Source organism: Choloepus didactylus, chromosome 2 (genome assembly GCF_015220235.1).
Source record: "Choloepus didactylus isolate mChoDid1 chromosome 2, mChoDid1.pri, whole genome shotgun sequence".
Classification (NCBI taxonomy): Eukaryota; Metazoa; Chordata; class Mammalia; order Pilosa; family Megalonychidae; genus Choloepus; species Choloepus didactylus.
Window position 1 is genome coordinate 102373299 of NC_051308.1, and position 18848 is coordinate 102392146.

The 18848-nt window shown below is 36.6% G+C and overlaps 1 protein-coding gene across 1 annotated transcript in view; it reads right to left on the reverse strand.

Moving 5' to 3' along the window:
- UHMK1 (U2AF homology motif kinase 1) overlaps nt 1–18607 on the reverse strand; it is a 34202-nt gene extending 15595 nt beyond the window's left edge. The window contains exons 1-6 of the mRNA XM_037825476.1: nt 18179–18607; nt 16627–16919; nt 15961–16152; nt 13725–13819; nt 4285–4361; nt 4038–4136 (exon numbers count right to left, since the gene is read on the reverse strand). Coding sequence (XP_037681404.1) covers nt 4038–4136; nt 4285–4361; nt 13725–13819; nt 15961–16152; nt 16627–16919; nt 18179–18446 — 1024 coding nt within the window. The 5' untranslated portion in view covers nt 18447–18607. The remainder of the gene's footprint in view (nt 1–4037; nt 4137–4284; nt 4362–13724; nt 13820–15960; nt 16153–16626; nt 16920–18178) is intronic.
- Between the last annotated feature and the right edge of the window lie 241 nt (nt 18608–18848).

Below are 18848 nucleotides of genomic sequence, written 5' to 3' on the forward strand. Positions count from 1 at the left end.
TGTTCACAAAGTCTCTCGTTGTCTGTTTGTCGGAAAACATTTTGAGCTCTCCCTCATATTTGAAGGACAGCTTTGCTGGATATAGGATTCTTGGTTGGCGGTTTTTCTCTTTCAGTATCTTAAATATATCACACCACTTCCTTCCTGTCTCCATAGTTTCTGTTGAGAGATCCGCACATAGTCTTATCAAGCTTCCTTTGTATGTGATGGATCGCTTTTCTCTTGCTGCTTCCAGGATTCTCTCTTTGTCTTTGACATTTGATAATCTGATTATTAAGTGTCTTGGCATAGGCCTATTCAGATCTATTCTGTTTGGAGTATGCTGCGCCTCTTGGATCTGTAATTTTATGTCTTTCATAAGAGGTGGGAAATTTTCATTGATTATTTCCTCTATTATTGCCTCTGTCCCTTCTCCCTTCTCTTCTCCTTCTGGGACACCAATGAGACATACATTCTTGTACTTTGTTTCATCCTTAAGTTCCCAGAGACGTTGCTCATATTTTTTCATTCTTTTCTCCATCTGCTCCTTTGCGTGTAGGCTTTCAGGTGTTTTGTTCTCCAGTTCTTGAGTGTTTTCTTCTGCCTGTTGAGATCTCCTGTTGTATGTTTCTATTGTGTCTTTCATCTCTTTTGTTGTGCCTTTCATTTCCATAGATTCTACTAGTTGTTTTTTTGAACTCTCGATTTCTGCCTTATGTATGCCCAGAGTTTTCTTTACAGCCTCTATCTCTTTCGCGAAATAGTCTCCAAACTTTTTGAATTGATTTAGCATAGTTGTTTAAATTCCTGTATCTCAGTTGAAGTGTATGTTTGTTCCTTTGACTGGTTCATAGCTTCATTTTTCTTAGTGTAGGTTGTAGTTTTCTGTTGTCTAGGCATCTGACCTCCTAGGCCACCCTAATCAGGTTTTCCCAGATGAGAACAGGCTCAGGTCACAGAAGGAGGAAATATTCAGTATCTGGTTTCCCTGATGGTTTTTCTTAGAGGATTGATATACTTGTGCTTTTTAACCCGGCAGGTGCACCTGTCAGCCTGTCACCAACTAGTGTAAGAGGGTGTGGCCTGTGGCTCTCTTCCCCCAGGCTTTGGGGTCTGGTTCCGGAAAGGCAGGCAGTAGTGCTGGGCCCCTCCCTTTCCTCTTGGGAAGCTCTACCCTCTCCAAAGAGGTCATCTGCATATCAGTAAGTTCTTTGTTTCTCTGACTCTGCTGATCAAAGTGTTTTGATTTGAAAATGGCTGAAACTATCTTTACTGCAAAGTGCTGTGGGCTGAAAACGGCTGAGGTTTTCTCCACAGAAAGAGAAAGGGACAGAAAAGCTCCCAGGTTTACCCGTCAGCCAGATAGCACCTGATCCTCTGGGCTCCCCGTCCTGAGACAGATATGTCCCCCAACTATCCCAAGGTGAGTTGTCACCAAAAGCCTCTGTCTGCTTGTTGAGGATTCGCTGTCTGTATTGAGCAGTTAACATTAAAACCCCAGTTGGAGCTGGGCTGAGGTACACTAGCTTGTTTGGAGAGTGCTGCTCTCTAGCACCGTGCAGCTCCTGTGAGGGAGGGGCTCTCGGCTCTCGGCTCTCAAAGCTGGTCTGCAGTTTTACTTACAGATTTTATGCTGTGATCTCGGGCATTTCTCCCAATCCAGGTTGGTGGATGACGAGTGGACAGTCACATTTGTCTCCCCACAGTTATTCCAGGTTATTTACTAGTTTTTTGGTCATTTAGGAATTGTTCTGGGGGGGGACTAACAGTCTTCCACTCCTCTCTATGCCGCCATCTTAGCTCCTCCTCAGACCAGTTTTTATGAAGAGGCCAATGTCATCAGAACTCTTCTCCCAATGCTTTTCTAAGCACTAATTAAATATTCACCATTCAACACTGTTAGCATATTAGTTTCAAATGTATTAAAGGCTTAGTAGCATTTTTCAGGATGCATAAAAAATTTGCAGTGGAATACAGCCCCTTGTAATTAATGTGTACAATGTCCTCATACCTGTTTCATAAAGACTGAGCATAGAATTATTACTAAATTATTATAAGAACTTTTGGTTGTAATAAAAAAAAATATTGCGAAGGAAAAAGGGAAAAAACAAGGAACAAGAAATAAAGTAAAGGGAAGAAGAAACAGTGACAAAATAAGGCTTTCTGCTTTCAACTTTTTCTATCTTAAATATTAGGATATAAAATTAAATATAATCTGTGGGTAGAAGATACAGAAATTTAAAATATGTCAAGACTTAGAAAATAGTAAAATAGCTGAGGATCATTTGTTAACAAATAATAGCTAAGGCAGTGAATGTAAATAAAATGATATAAGTAAACAATTGGAAGAAATTAGAAAAGTTCAACATTGAGTGCAGAAGGACACTGGGAAAATATTGGTTGTTGCATGAGAATACCACTGACTTCCTAACTACTCTCACTTAAAACTCATGTGCAGCCACAACCAACATTACTTCTCCCTAAAACTATTTCAGTGAGTAGAAGAGGTATCCCTCCTCTTCTCCAAAACTAATCCCCAGGTCTGCTTTTCATCCTCTAATCCTTCTCTCTTTAACTACCAAGACCATTCACCAAGTGGCCCAACTCACAAGTCTGGGAATAGTCCAGAACCTTGTCCTGCTTCACTCCTTCTCTCATACCCATGCACTCATCACATTCTGTGGCATGACTCTTAACATATAACTTCTAATTCCATCCTTCCTTCCTTTCTTCCTTCTTTCCTTTAGTAAACATTTGAGTTCCTAATATGTGCTAGATGCTGTGGCTATAACAGTAAACTAAACAATTTTAAAAATCCCAGATCTGGCAGAGTTTACATTCTAGTAGTTAAAGGTAATTAATATTTACCGACTGCTTACCATTTGTGCTTACATTGCCAGACATTGTTCTAAGAAATTTCTATAGATTAACTCATTTAATTTTCACAATGACTCTGAGATAGGTACTATTTATTATTCTCATTTTACAGATGAGAACACTGCAGGTCAAAGAAGCTAATAAGTGATGGAGACAGAATGTGATCCCAGTCTGTACTTTTAACCACTACACAAAATTACCTCTCTAATACTAGTACTGGGTTGATGCAAAATGCTTTACAACCAGTATCCCTGGTCCAAGTTTGGCTCTGTTTTAGTCCCTTCACCACTCTGCTTTCAGAATGCTCTTTTTAAATGTCACTCTCCTATTTTAAAACTTTAATGGCTCCTTTATGCATTCAATAAAGATTAAATATTCACTGAACAAATATTACCATAAGCCAGGGACTATTCTAGGCTTCAGGCAAGGTTCTCTCATGTAGTTTATATTCATACAGTATTACTATCTCTGCAATAAAATCCGCATTCTTAAACACAGCAAACAAGTCTGTTAGATACCTGTACTCTGACTACTCCCCAATAAATATCCTAAGATTCATCCATACCAGTTTGCTGTCCTCTGAACATGACACATTTTGTCTCATCGCTATGCCTTTGTGCTACTTCCTCCTCCACCCCTCAACTTTTAAAAAAGCAACTCTAATTACTAACTGAGTTCAGGTATAACTCCACAGAGAAGCTCTCGCCAATCACTCAGATTGGGTTAGGTAGCCTTCCTTTCTGCCCCTGTACATTATTACTGCATCCTCAGATTTACCCAAACTGAAAGTATTTGCTTCCATACATGAATCCCTACTAGTGTTAGCTACTTGAAAACAGGAAATAATCTCAGAGTGGAACACAGCAAGTGCTCAGTAAAAATGTGTTGAATAAATGAGCTATGAAAAGATAAAAAGAGAGTTAAAAGGGAGAAATGAAAGCACAGAGCAGAACGAGAATAGCAAGACCAGACAGACAGTATTTGCTAGGAAAACTAACCTCCTTTATTAATTTGGTAAAGGCTTATGATATGTAAAAGAATCAAAGAGTAAGAGTACTGTAGAGATCAAATGGTTCAACATCCTCACTATAGAAACTAGGAAATAAGAGAATCTCATGGATATACATGTCTATTATAGAGTTAGGAAAAACACAGTAAAATATAGTTTAGGAAGCACTAACCTTCGTATTCCTCTTCATTTTCAAGATAATCATCATCCAATACATTCAGAAGTCTTAGCACTGGAGTAGGAAGCATCACCAGATCTTCAATGTGAGGAGCTATTAAAAGTTCATAAAAGTATGGTTAAATGTACGTCTCCAAAAATAAATTGATGAACACCAGGCAAAGGAGTTTGGGAATATTAATTAGCTCTGATGTCTTTTTTGACTACCACATGACCAAGGAAAAAATAACTATATAACTTACCAAAAGGAATGCTAAAGAATGGGCTGCATAATGCCATTTCAGCAGGAATTCTTCTGCTTGGATCATCATGAAGCATACTAACATACAAAAATAGGTATATTTACAATTACTGTCAAATCTTTCAAAAATGCAACCATTAAGGAAAACTAAAAAGTCTAAATGTTCATTGCAGCATTAATTATATTAGCACGATTTACTAAATCACTCACCTACAAAGAATATAAATACTATTTGAGTAAATGATTCAATAAATTATGATACATACCTATGATATAATATTTTATGCTGTGGTTTAAAATGTTCTTTGAAATTAACAAATGCAATGTTAAAAAATTATCCATACTCTTTAACAGTAAGTGAAAAAGGCTAGGCATAGATTTAGAGTGACCCAATTAAAACAAAAAGAAGATAATGGGGATGACTTTTCAATCTTATGAAATCCCCCTAATAACAGAGCAACCCATAAGCAGAACCAAAAACCCATGGACAACATCCATAAAAAAACTAGGTGACAAGGTATCACCAATAAATTCCAAAATAAAGAGGCCAAGGATAAACCATCAATAACAGTAAGACTCACACCATATGAGCATTTATGTAGGAGGAAGCAGAGGAAAGCAATGGTTGATCTGATGAACCAGAGAACAGATGATTCAAAATACCCCAAACCACCAGGTACTCACCAGCTGTACAGCAGATCAGTCTGAGAAAAGTAGCTGAAACTACAAGCATCAGAAGAATATAAGGGGTCCTCTGCTAGGGTCTGAAGGGCTTGGCGTAGTCTAGGTCCTGGGACCTCTCAAAACTAACCAGCCAAAGTTCCCTCCCCTACTGCAAAATCCTAGGCTGAGAAGAAATTCTTGGGAACAGAATCCAAATTGAGCAGGATGGAGTTTAAATTTTTTTAAAGGAGAGAAATAAGGTCAAAGAAAAAGGTAGGAAGGGTAAGAGCCAGCAGATCTCAGAAACAAGGCACCATGTTTCTTTTTGTTAACATTACCCACAAAAAACATTACAGAAGGGGGAGCCCTGCATAAGTAAAGCTATCCCAACCACAACTCTTTCTAAAAGTTCACATAAAAATGAGCAACATAAAAAGGATTTTAAAAAAGTTAATTATATGAAAGAAGCAAACAGTAAAATACCCCCCAAACAATGAATGCCTGCCAGAAAGACATGTCTGCAACACAAATGAACACTATAATCTAACTATTTCAAAATGAGCTAAAGACATTTTTAAAAATGACACAAGGTATGAAAGAACAAAAATAAAAATCAGAGAATTTCAAAAATGCGGTTAAAGAACTCAGGAAAGAATTGGATGAAAAAGGAAAAATTATTTCATAAACTAAGATGAAGCTAGAAGGGATAAAAGGATGAATATACGTTAACAGGTATGCACTTAAAGAGAAAAAGAAGGTGGAAAGCAGGAAATATTTTTAAATTAAAAAGAAAGAAATAAAAAGGATTTAAGAGAAAGTGATAATGCTGAATTATAGGCAAAGAAAATCCAACATATGTAGAATAAGAGAGCCTGAAAAAGAAAACCAAAGCAAGGTAACAGAACAGATACTAAGTCTATTACTTAAGAAAATGCTTCCTAAAACAAAAAGATTCTGAAACTACATGTTGAAAGGGGCATACCATATTCTTGAGATTATAGATCCCTAACATTCAAAGTCAAAATATATTCTGATAATTACTACTTTTAAGAAAAAGATTAAATCCTTTGAGCATCAATGTAGTTATTTTAGATTATTTGTTTTTCTTACTCCTCTGTTTGGACATGGTTTATTAATTTTCTTGGGGTATGGTAGGAACATATTGGAAGCAAAGTAGTTATTTTAGGTTATTTGTTTTCCTTAATCCATTGCTTTGTTTGAAATGTTGTGGGGTTTTTTTGGTGGTTGTTTGCCTGTTTGTTTTTAATTTTTTGATAAACAAAGTTAAAAAATTGAAAAAAAAATCAGTAGAAAAATGGGAGTAAAAACTAAATGACGAATAGGGTGGGATGGGGGGATGGTTTGGGTACTCTCTTTTCACTTTTATTTTTTATTCTTATTCTGATTCTTTCTGATGTAAGGAAAATGTTCAGAAATAGATTGTGGTGATGAATGCATAACTATATGATCATACTGTGAACAGTTGATTGTATACCATGGATGACTGTATGGTTTGTGAATATATTTCAATAAAACTGAATTTAAAAAAAAAAAAAGAGGCCATGGAGAAGAGGAGGAAGGAACCAGTGAGCTCAGAAAACCAAGAAAGTTGGTTGGAATCTAAGTAAAAAAATCATTGTGAAGGATGGAGGAGTGATCCCCTACGTCAAATGTTGCTGATTCGTCAATAAAATGAAATTAGAGAACTGGAAAAAAAAAAAAAATCCTTTGAGCATCTTGACAAAAAGACTAAATGACTTTTAATGGAAAGACAGTGTCATCAGACTTTTTAAGAACATTATATGCCAGAATAAAATATTTGACATTCAAGGAAAAAAATGCATGCCAAGGATTTTTACAGACTTTCAAGTATAATGAACATGGTTAAGCTATTATTAATATGCAAGAATTCAGAGAATATTGATCCTATGATCTTGTAGAAAACAAGCTTCAGCAAACTAAAATGACTAGAGACATCAACAAAAGGATATGAACATTAACTATATAGTTAGGTATAGAACTAGGAAGACATGAGTTAAGTGAGATTATATAATATACAATGGCTATAAACTCTTAATTATACAGAAATAACTACTTTTTAAAAACAGGGGAAGAATGGGAAGAGCATATGCAAGAAAATTTTAACTGTTTTCAGTAATCTTATTGGAGTACCACTATTCTGAGACTGTTTTACCTGTAATGCAGATGAAAGCAAATGGATAATTATAAAATATTATAATTCTAGCATGCCCTTTTTCTTTGAGAACCAGAATTCTTGATGTGGAAGAAAGAAGATAGAGATGTAAAATAGAAGAGGGTAAGTAAAAACCCTGTGGTCCTGAATTGGAACTGGAAATATCAGCATGAACCTTGTCCACCAAAAAGACCGAGAAACAATGACCATGCCAGTAGCAATGAGTATTCCTAGTATCCAGATTGCGCTTTTAAAATACTATTTCCTACTACAAGAAACCAGGCTTCTTAGAGAAGTGGTGAAGTACAGTCATACTAGATGGTAAGGAAGCTACCAAGATGTAAGTTCTGATCCCCCTGCATCCTATAACCAATAGATAAGGAAAGGAGAAAGCTTCCCTACCTCCTCCTCCTCCTCCTCCGTATCCCTTTTTATCAGAGGTAAAAGATCCTGAGATAGAAATGGTCTTCCCCTCCCCTTACTGGCTAGGGTACTCAGTTTAGCCAGGGCTGCTCTTGAAAACCAGCAGCACAGCCACTGGCAAAACTTCTACCCCTCCAGCATGTGCCTATAGGAGTAGACAAACAGGGAGGCCCAAGAAGCTTTATAATATTGAAGCATACCAGAAAAAAGATAAAAGAGTAGAGTTCAAATTAGTGAGTTTTATATCTCTATGTTTCTGGGTTTTTTTTGTGCATCTAACCTTCTATATGTGTCTGTTTGTGCAATGTATATTTTCCTACCTCCAGATGGGAACACCAAATTGGCAAACAAAAACTCTTAAAAGAGCTCTATTTGAATTGCTTTAAGATAAATATGTATTTTAATGTATATATAAATTAGTACTCCTGGAGTCCCAAAAAGAGAAAAAGAAAAAACCCTCTAGGCACCAGGGTTCAAAGCCTTAGTTTTGTAATTACTGTAAACAAACCTGGACATTGGAAAGAAACTGGCCCCTAGAATTTCCTGAAGGCAGTAGAGGACTGCCTCAGGGAAAGGCAAAAAACGTTTTTCTAGGGAGTAACAGCTTTAGGTGAAATAGATCTATAATTGGAAACAATTAAAAGAAAGGCATAGGGACTCTAATCAATACTAAGGCCACCCTAAGGTCTTAAATCCCACCAGGCTCATTTAAAACTTTTAAAACCAGGTCTCATTCTTTCTGTCTCACCTATTCCTACCCCCAGGGCCTACCAGCTAAGGCAGCTATGGAGGAAGGGTTGGGAGCAGAAAGATGGGGGAGAATAGGCTTGGTTTAGAATTCTTTCTACTGGGACTGAAGATCAGAAATGGTAGGCATAGAGGAAATGTTGTGGAATAGGCCATGTTTGTTCTGAGAGCATTCCCCAATTTAAAATTATTTTTTTCCAATAGTACCTGTGCAAAGGTAACTGCAATAAACAAATTATTAAAATACAAATAGCCTTGGGATGGGGGTAATTGATTAAGATCTAATTCCCAAATTAGAGAAAATATCCTTGATAGCTATGGAAAAGTTTTCCTGGATATATGCTTGGGACAAATTAAACAATTGTATATTTTCCAGAGTTTAATGCTTTTGAGTTGTTCATAATTTTAGGATAACATGAAAACAAAGAGGTTTTTTTTTGTTGTTGTTATTGTTTTTACCTCTAATAGAAAAAGGAACATTATTATATCTATTAGATTTTTCAGATGCTGAAAAATGTAATTCTGTGTTTAATGAAACTAAATTATTAGTTTGACAAACTTTTTAAAATAATTGTGCTTTATAAGCTCTTTTTGGTAACTTAAGGTATGCAGGCATGTAAAGCATTCAGGATGTGCTTTGTTAAAGATAAGGGTATAGTTTTGAGAATGTGTAGGAGAAAGCCTGGTGAATATGGGAAGCTGTGTTAGTTTGTGGAAGTAAATTTTGCTGTAGTCAATGCTAACTAAAATTTGATAAGCTTGTCTAAGAGAGCGTAGTTTTGTAAATGGCTAGTTCTAATGTGTAAGACAAGGCCTGAATGGATACAGAACATTCTAGAAGGGCTGTGAAAATCAATTCAGTTTGTCATAGACGAACCAAAAATGTGAGAGGCTTGTTATAATATTTCGTAAGAGCTTGTTGTGTCCAACTGTGCATAATGTTGTTCTGTTCTTAACAAAAGTTATAAAAAGTTTTTCTTAACTATCTGAGTATTCTGCCTAGAAGACAGATTCTATGTCATATCAGAATAATATTCTTGCTGATGTTTATGTTGACCTTATCATCCTTTATTTTTAGAAGACTTTTTGCTGTCACTTTGGTTAAATAGGAACCAAATATTGTTTCACAGTAACCCATTTTCCTGTTTAGCATAGTGTTAAAACCTGACAACTTTTGACATTTTGCCCTCCCAAAATCGCACCATAAAGGATGTCTTTTATTTCAAACTGTTGCAAACGATTTGTTCTTTTACATTGTAAAAGTGAGGTGATATTACATAAGAAATACTTGGGAGGTATTACAATAGTTAAAAGGAATTTTCCACCCTGATAGCTAAATTTGTGAAATGTTATTCATTTATTTAGAGACTTCATAAAATTCTCAAAGACTTGACAATGTTCTCACTGTCCATGCTATATATCCTGATACCGATCTGCATGTTGGACAAAAGTATGATGTTGTTAGTCATGGTTTCAGTTGTTCTTAAAAGGTCGCAGATCATGGAAACAACAAAATTTACCTGTCAGTTATAACACTTTGCTCTAACGCATCTCTAACAATCAGCTGTAAGACAGAACTTCATCTTCAACAAAAAGGGACTTTAAAGAAGAAGCAAGGCAAGTACATAAACTATGATTATATTCTACCTATTAGTTAAATAACCCTAGTAAATGTATAAAGGTGAGACAGGAAAAAACTTCTATTACAGTTTGTGGTTGATGACCCCAAATTAAGTCAACTGCGAAATGTGTTTATTTCTGGAAATAGTTTCATAACCATAAAAGGAGTTGAAAAACAGACTTCAGTTACAGAGGTGAATGAAGCTGATCTGGTTAGGACTAAGGTAAATAAGAATACAGGGTAAAAGACGATTTTATCTGTATTTTAAGACTTCAACTTCTGTGTGAGACCAAAGGAAGAGATATTTATTTTGTCCAAAATTTAAATTTTCTGCATCGCACTATCAATTTAACCCATCTGGTCAGCTTATTTAAAAAACCTAATTCAACTTTATGTGGCATGGAACCCAGAATTGGGAATGATATCTCAGTATTCTGTAAAGTTGATGTAATACCTTGATGCTTTCAGAGTGTTTTGGGCATAAAATGAAAAAAATATTTGCAAAGTCCCTTAAGGGACTGGAGAAAAACATGGAACTATTAAACTTGTTCACTTGGGATATTTCTACTATTCTCTTAAGCAAAAGGGGTTTCCAATTTAATAAGGCAAGCTCTCGATCATGAGGCTGGCCCTTATGAAACTTATTTTTGTAATGGCAAAGCTAAGCCTATTTATAATTGATGCCTAAGAGTCACCCCCAAAAAACTCACTTGTTGCTTAGATATGGTCTCTCTCTTTCTAAGCCAAACTCTGCAAATAAACTCATTACCTTACCCCCTACATGAGACATGACTTCCAGGGCTGTAAGTCTCCCTGGCAACGTGGAACGTGACTCTCAGGAATGAGTCCTGGTATCGTGGGATTGGCAATACTTTCTTGACCAAAAGGGGGAAAAGAAATAAAGTGAAGTTTCAGTGGCTGAGAGATTTCAAACGGAGTCAAGAGGTCATTCTGGGGGCTACTCTTGTGCAAGTTTCGACCAGATATTGCAAACTGCCACAGTATGCCAAGACCCAACAAACAGTGTTCCTGAAGACCCTTAAAAAAAAAAAAAAAAAAAAACCCCGGGAGCTATCTAAGACTCATAAAGTTTATTAAGTTTATTTTTTAGAGACTTAAAGCCTCCAGATTGTTCCTAAGCCACATAAGCCCTATAACCCAGAAGTACCAGTCTCTACAAGAGCATCAACCAGATTCATTCCTCCACCCCATAATGACAACACTCCTTTTATCGCCAAGCTATCCCTCAAGATCAAGGAATAGAAAGAAATAAAAGGGAGGGATTGCAACCAAGAAATTAAAAATTAACAAATGATTACAATTACTGAATCATTATATAGATGTTTTTCTTTCTATATTATAGAACAGGCAGAAGTTAATACTCAAAATTTCTGAAACTCAACTAGTCTCACCCTTGTTTATACTTTCTATTGTAATGATTACAATTCCATCCCCCAGCCCCCTCCTCTTTTGAATCCATAAAAACCCTGAATTCCTTAGACTCTGAGAGGCAGATTTTTGGGCAGATTGGTCATCTGCTCTCTTGCTTAGTGGGTAGCATTAAACTCTTTATCCCTTTAAAAAAAAAAAAAAAGATAGTAAGTTCTATCAGAACAAATTTGCAGGGAATCCCATTCACCAAAGATGGAAAAATGTCATCTTCAATCAGGATAAAACTGCAACGGATTGAAATACATTATATTTAAATCTATTCATTCATAATTATACTTTGAATCTAAAAAAAGGAGTTATCACTTTGAGCATGACAGGGAGCCAACTCATAATCTTGAAAACTAGTAAACATAGAGAATCAAACATTCATCTTATCTTAGGTAACCAAATGAACAATAAATGACCAGAATAAGAACATCACCATTTTACAACCCCTAACAAAGTAATGAATCTGGGCACTGAGTATCAAGAGTTGCTAACACCAAAAAAATAGAGGCAGCCACCTCTATAGTCTTGTCTGCCCTGCCCACTCCCACCTCCCACACAAAATAGAACCTACCCCCCACCCCCCCACCCTGCAAAACTCAAAATCTCTAGTTTACAACTATCAATTTACAGGAAATAAAGAGAACAAAGAAACTACACCATAATGATGCAATCAGCAAATTCAGAGTATGGAAAACTATACTGGACCAACAACCAAGGTTCTTCAACAAATAAACTGTAAGGAGAAAGGGGGGACAGGGGAGGAAGAGATCCTCAGTTTAAAAAAGACTTAGCAAAAAAAAAAAAAAAAAGACATAGCAGGGATTTTTTTTTTTTAAAGAACAAAACTAAACCATAATGTCTAAGATTGTACATTGGGTAATAAAACTACAAAGAAACCAAGGAAGTGATTATCATAAAAGTCAGGGTAGTGGTTACTTTTAGGAAGAAAAAAAGGGCCTGAGATTGGGATGGGGCATACAGAGGACTTCTAAGGTAGCTGGCAAAGTTCTGTTTAAGGTGGTTAAATGGTCTTCACCTTATTCATTAAGCTACATATTTGTTTTTATTCTTGTTTTCAGTTATTTGTGTTTTACTGTATGATAAAAAAGGTTAAATCAATTTGGGTACATCACAATTCATATACAAATGCAGAAAGACACTGGAAAGAAATATACCAAAGGGCTAAAACTAAAAGGTGGGCTTGTAATTTTTATTTTCTTCACCACAATTTACTGTAGTTTCCAAATTTATCATTAGTTGTAAAATTAGGAAAAAAAACCAGCTATTATTTAAAAAAAGTGACACAAAAACCCAAATAACAAAGCCAATATTAGAACACAGATGACTTCCAGGCTAGAATCTATTACATAATTCTACACTGCCATCTTTTCAATATAAAAATGCAATTTGTAATATCTAATATCAATCAGATATTAACATCTATTTAAAACTAACTTGAAATACACATACACAAGTTAGTGTGTATAAGGTTTGTGGATTATACCAGTATCAACTTTTTGGTTTTGATATTGCCCTAAGGTTATATAAAATGTTACCATTGGGGGCAAGTGGGTGAAAGATACTTGGGACCTCTCTACTATCTTTGCAACTTCCTGTGAATCTTTAATCTAAAATAAAAAGTTTAAAAACAATTTGAAGGTTTATAGAACCAATAGCCTAAAGAAATTGTAATATTCTGACTTGATCAAGGAACTTGTTTTCCAGCATGCTGATTACTTTATTCATTTCCGGCTTTATAAAAATGCTAGAAACCTGAAAAGCCAACTGTTTGATAGCACACTGTTACTTCTTATTTTTAAAATATATATTGTGTTTTAGATTTATTTAGAAATCAGAAACACTGTATCTGTCTCCAGGTTTTCAACGGAAATTAACTGAAGTATAATAAATAATTACCTTATTCAAGTGGTTTTTTTTTTGTGGTTTTTTTTTTGTAGTCCAAAAATAAACTCAGTCTTTAGTTAATTAAGACCCTATTTAAAAACCTGTATACCATCAAATAAATACAACTGCCAGAGTTACAAGAAGCCGAAGGTATAGTGGCCCCAAACATATGTTCCAGTGATCGATGCCAGGAAGAATTCAACATCTGGCACTCACCAAGAATAAAAGAACATTCCCTTGAAAAAGAATTTAGTAAAACTACCTATTATTTATATTCCTTAAAGGAAACTAGCCTGTATAGAATACCTAACTAAAATTGTTATTCCTAAGGGAGCAAAACCTCTATATGATCAGGCAAACCAGAAATAATAATACAAACCCATTCAGTAAAAGAATTGTTTCATATAGTAAATGTACCCAAAGCAAGGTTAAAGTACATGTAATGTACCTTTTGATAAGGTCTCTTAGGTGATAGGCTGGAATTGCGGCATTCACCACTGCTTTACTGGCAAATATGTGATCAATGATAGCAGAACTGTTTGCCTAAAAAAGGGAGAAAAGTCTTCCTTTGGTCATTCGATTCATTCTGTATTTACTGAGTACTAGGCCCAAAGCACTATACTGTTTGGTTAGTAAAATAAAACAGAAAACAATCTCTTCTGATCTTATATCTTAATGTAGGAGATTATGTACATAAATTATAAGCTCCTAGAGGAAGAACATTTTTTTTTCTCTATTCCTAGCACCTAGAACAATACCTAGCACTTTGTGAACATAAATTAAATGAGTAAGTAAACAAATACCAAAGCACCACATAAAAATATAGTTCAACACAAAGTGAGGAATGAATGTGTGATAGGTGAAGCAGGGTGTCTTAGAGATGATTTCAATTGGTTTTCAGACAGAAATAAACTATCAAAGAGAAAATGAGTCAATATTTAAAAAGCTGCATGTGTCACATTACTCACAATCTAAATCCTTATGGAGCATAACATTTTCTCCCTGAGATTTTGGAGCTGTGTATACAAGTAAAAAGACCTGATACCATCATTATTACTAAAATTTTTGGAATACTAACCATGTGCCACACACCATGTTAAGTACTTTAGAAGGATCAGTTCTTTTTTATCAATACCCTTATGAAATATATGCTATTATTATCTTCATTTGACAGAAAGCAAACTGTGATTTAGTGAACCTAAATAAGAGGCAAGATACAAACCCTAGTAGTTCAACTTCAGATCCCACACTCATACCTACTTGGCAATTTTGCCTCTATAAAAGGTGATAAAACATAAAATAATGATGTTTTATCTAGAGGGGTGAATACTGGGGATTCCATTAGTAGACATCATGTCTTCAAATATCACACAAAAATCTCCATGGCTACCATAATTCTTTTTCAGTCCACGGCTACCATAATTTTTTGGTTCATTAACTAGGCAGTTCTCACAAGCAAGCTGTACATTTCAGATAGTCTCTTACCTGTTAGACACTGATGTTAAAAAGGACACTCTGCAAAGAGATAATAAACCAAGGAGAGTGGTGGGTTTGCCAGAGCTGTCACATGCACTCTGCCAGGAAGTAACACTAGAGAAAGAATACTTAGTCTCTTCATGGTTTAGGAAGTCTCTTGATGGTTTAGGAGTACTAGAATGATACTGCTTTTACTGGCATAGATAGCTATGTTTAACTTTTTCTGCCAAAAGTAAGCATTAGATGTGGCTATTAAAGTATTCCTTCCAGGAACTGCTATGCCAGAAATCAGTGATCAGGGATTTTTAAAAAATAAAACTACATGGTAAAATAGCAAAAAAAAAGACTTGCTGTTTAATACCAAAACCAATAATAACTCCTAAGTATCGTATTATTTATCAAGCCTCAAGCCAAAAGGACACCGATATTACAACAAAAAGGCCTCATGCTATGTTTGAAGATACAATGTAATTAATTCCTAAGTTATGAACATATATAAAAAGTTCATGCATATATCAGTGGTTTGGAACTTCCAACACAAGCTCCCACAGAAACAATGTTATATGCAATGGTTACTTTACCAGGATAGTTCACAAATGGAATATAAATATGAGGCAGTCTAGAAGCTTAGCCACAGTGCTGAACTTTGAGTAGGAAGTAAAGCATTTGAAGCCCAGGTCTGCAACATGATCTGGAGCAAGCTGCTTTACATATCTTGCCTCCAGGTGTTCATTTATAAAACAAGAAAAACCAATACCTGCTCTAACTATCCTCATAGAGTTCTGGGGAGGATTCAATGAGATTGTGCATTAAAATACTTTAACTCTAAAGCATTAACTGTCAGGCATTATACAAAGATGATTACTTAATTTATAACCTACTGCTGTATTAATAATACTTTAGAACCTAGTGTAACTAAATTACTAGGCAAAAGAAATCAGTTTTGTTTCTTTAGAAAAATGTATTCACTCAAACATTTTTTCAAATACTTACTATATGCCAGGTCCTAAGCTAGGAATAGTGAGAATGCAATGTTCACCGGCTATCTGTAGCCATGAGAGTGAGTAGTGGCATTTAAGGTACCATAAAAACAGAAAGAGAAGCATGGATGAAATGAGACAAGCAGAATCCTCAACAAGAACCATTATAAATTGGGTGCCTTTAAACTGGGCTTAAGAACCCCAAAGCAAAGCATTGGTGCAGTTTACCTTCCAATCCTGAGATCTGACTGTATGTTTCAGTTTCATTCCTGAGAACATTTCCAGTAAAATGATTCCTAGGCTCCACAGATCAACAGCTGAGGTACATTCTGTATCACTCTGCAGGCCAGCCTGGGCCAAGCAATTTTGCAGTTCTGCTTCTGGAGCCCGATACCCATCTGTCTGAATATATTTTACATCCTAAAGAAGATGAATAAATATTACAACCAATAAAAAGCTACTCACTTTCTATCCATTACTACTTTAAAGTACAGTAAACCACCACCAAACTAAATGCCAAAAATTTTCAGTCCATGGCTACCATAATTCTTTGGTTCATTAACTACGCAGTTCTCACAGGCAAGCTGTACATTTCAGATAGTCTCTTAACTGTTAGACACTGCTGTTAAAAAGGACACTCTGCAAAGAGATAATAAAGGAGAATGGTGGGTTTGCCAGAGCTGTCACATGCACTCTGCCAGGAAGTAGAGCCACATATAGTTTTTTTTACATGGTGGCAATGAAATTCTTTTTGTTTGCTTCATCGCTAGGCATTTCAATATTTTAGATAGAAATGCCTCTTAAGTCCCTACTAAACCACCTTTGTTTTAAAAAATATTTGGCTTAGGCCACTATATTTTAAACTGTAGCGGCAAAAAAGAAGGTATTTCTTACCTGATTGCCTTCTTTGAAGCTAAGTCCAAAGTCAATGAGTTTGAAACATTCATTCTCTGCACTCCACAATATGTTACGTGGTTTAAGGTCTGCATGGACATAACCCTCATGATGAATAAAAGCAAGGGCCTCTAGGACATCTCTGGCACAATGCTGTATCATCCACATGGAGCAACCCTGGTGACTGGAATATAAAAGCAATTCCGAAACACTGACATCCAGGAGTTCAAGCAACAGACAGCGTGATGGCACATTTGGAGAGAAGTGAATTGTAAAGACTCCATACAAAGTCACTAGAAAAAGAAATGAATTTATAATGCTTTAAAATTAGACTAAAATGTAAGTTACCACTAAAGTAAATAAAACTCTTCAATATAAATCTGGGATAGACTAGATAAGGATATCTCTGATGAGCAACAAGCTTCTACTATAATATATACTTCCTCCATGAGTAAGAGTTTTGGACAACTGGATTATTTTAATGAAATGAGACAACCAGCAGAAGCTGATTACCATTAAAGATATTAAATATGGTACAATGATTCCAATTGTGTTTCACCAATCACTCAGTCTTGAGCAAATATGATGCCAAGCAAGGATGATCAGAAGTAAAACTCCAAAATAATTCTCTGAAACTGAGCATCAAACATATGAAAACCAAATTGAACTTTATTTTTTTACATACAAAATACTCTAATCTAAACACTAAGAGATTAAGACTTTCCAGATGACATTTTAACCTAATCTTGCAAAGATTCAACAAGTCCATAGGCCTGAAAAATATTTTACTTCTTAAATACCAGAGTTATAAATCACCAAGTTAAAAAATATGCACCACTGGTACTATGAAATTCTTCTCCAAAATGGTAATATAAAAAAGGTCACTCTTCAAATCAAATCTGGATCATGCATGCCAGGAAATAAAAGATTTCTTAATTAGCCATAACTAATTAATAAGCTCTCTGTTGGGGTAATAACAATGAAACCAGTTCTCATGGACCAGTCACCAAGAATTATTATATATCTTAAATTTAGAATATCTGAGTCATGAAATACAGTATACAGTGTTTCTAAGTTTCACACTTTCATAACGACTCCATTTCTTCCAAATCCATACTAAATACATAGCAAGTAATATGTATATGAGTTATTAGCCTTGATGCCATAAGCCTTAGAAATATTTCTCATTTTCCACTGGCATGCACATATTCAAAAATTTCCAGAAATGACAATTAAGCGAAGATATGCCTCCTTTCGCTAGAGAAAATATTTCTCTATGCTAATAGGTGCAGAATTCTCCGATGAGGCACGAAGTGAAAGCGAACATATTGAACATCTACTATGTGACAGACACCGGGCAAAGCAGACCACCAACTCGCCCCGTATGCAGACTGTAACACTGTGAAAGCGGGACGGAAAAGGGGCCTGAGCCTAGTGATAAGACCCAATTCTCCCGCCTGAAGGATGAAAGATGGAAGATCAAACTGGGAGAGGCAAGTGTACGCTTGGACTGGAACCTGGGTAAGAAAAGAAGGGACACAGCAGCAATTACCGATGTTCCTGTGACCCTGCAATTGTTCCAGCGCCGCCCTCTCTTTGCGGAAACCATACTCTGCGGCCGAGGCTGCAGCCCCGGTGGTTCCAGGCGGCAAGAACTGCTTGAGGGCGCCGGGGGGCGAGCCAGGGGTGCCACAGCAGCGCACCCGATACACCGAGGCCGAGGAGCCGCTGCCCAGGCGGCTCTGTACCTGCCAAAGCCGCCCAAAGGCCTCCAGAAACCGCGGCGGCTCCGCGCCCCACGCGCAGCCGGACCCCGCCATTGATGTGAACTGAGTGCGCTGACACGGGAGCTGACGTGACGCCCCGGGCAGGCCGGCAGACCCGCGGTCACATCCCCGTCCGCCGGACGAGCGGCGCCGCAGGGAGGTGCCTGCAGCCGCCTCACCAACTACCGGGACCTCAGGACGCCATGACACCGGAAGCCGTAGTGAATATAGGTCCCAGAAGCCGGAAATGGAGGAACAGCCAATCCCCCAAGTTGAAGGAGGAGGACCTAGACGGGGAGAGGCCAGAGCTGAGTTGAAGCGTTAGGTTAAGCATGAAAGGGCTGAGAGCAGTGTCTGCCAAGCTGGGGTTACTACCATTCCAGGCCCAGTGTAACTTCTTTTACCTGTGTTACCTGAAACTAACACTGGTCTTCTTTCTTTTTGAGACATCTCACC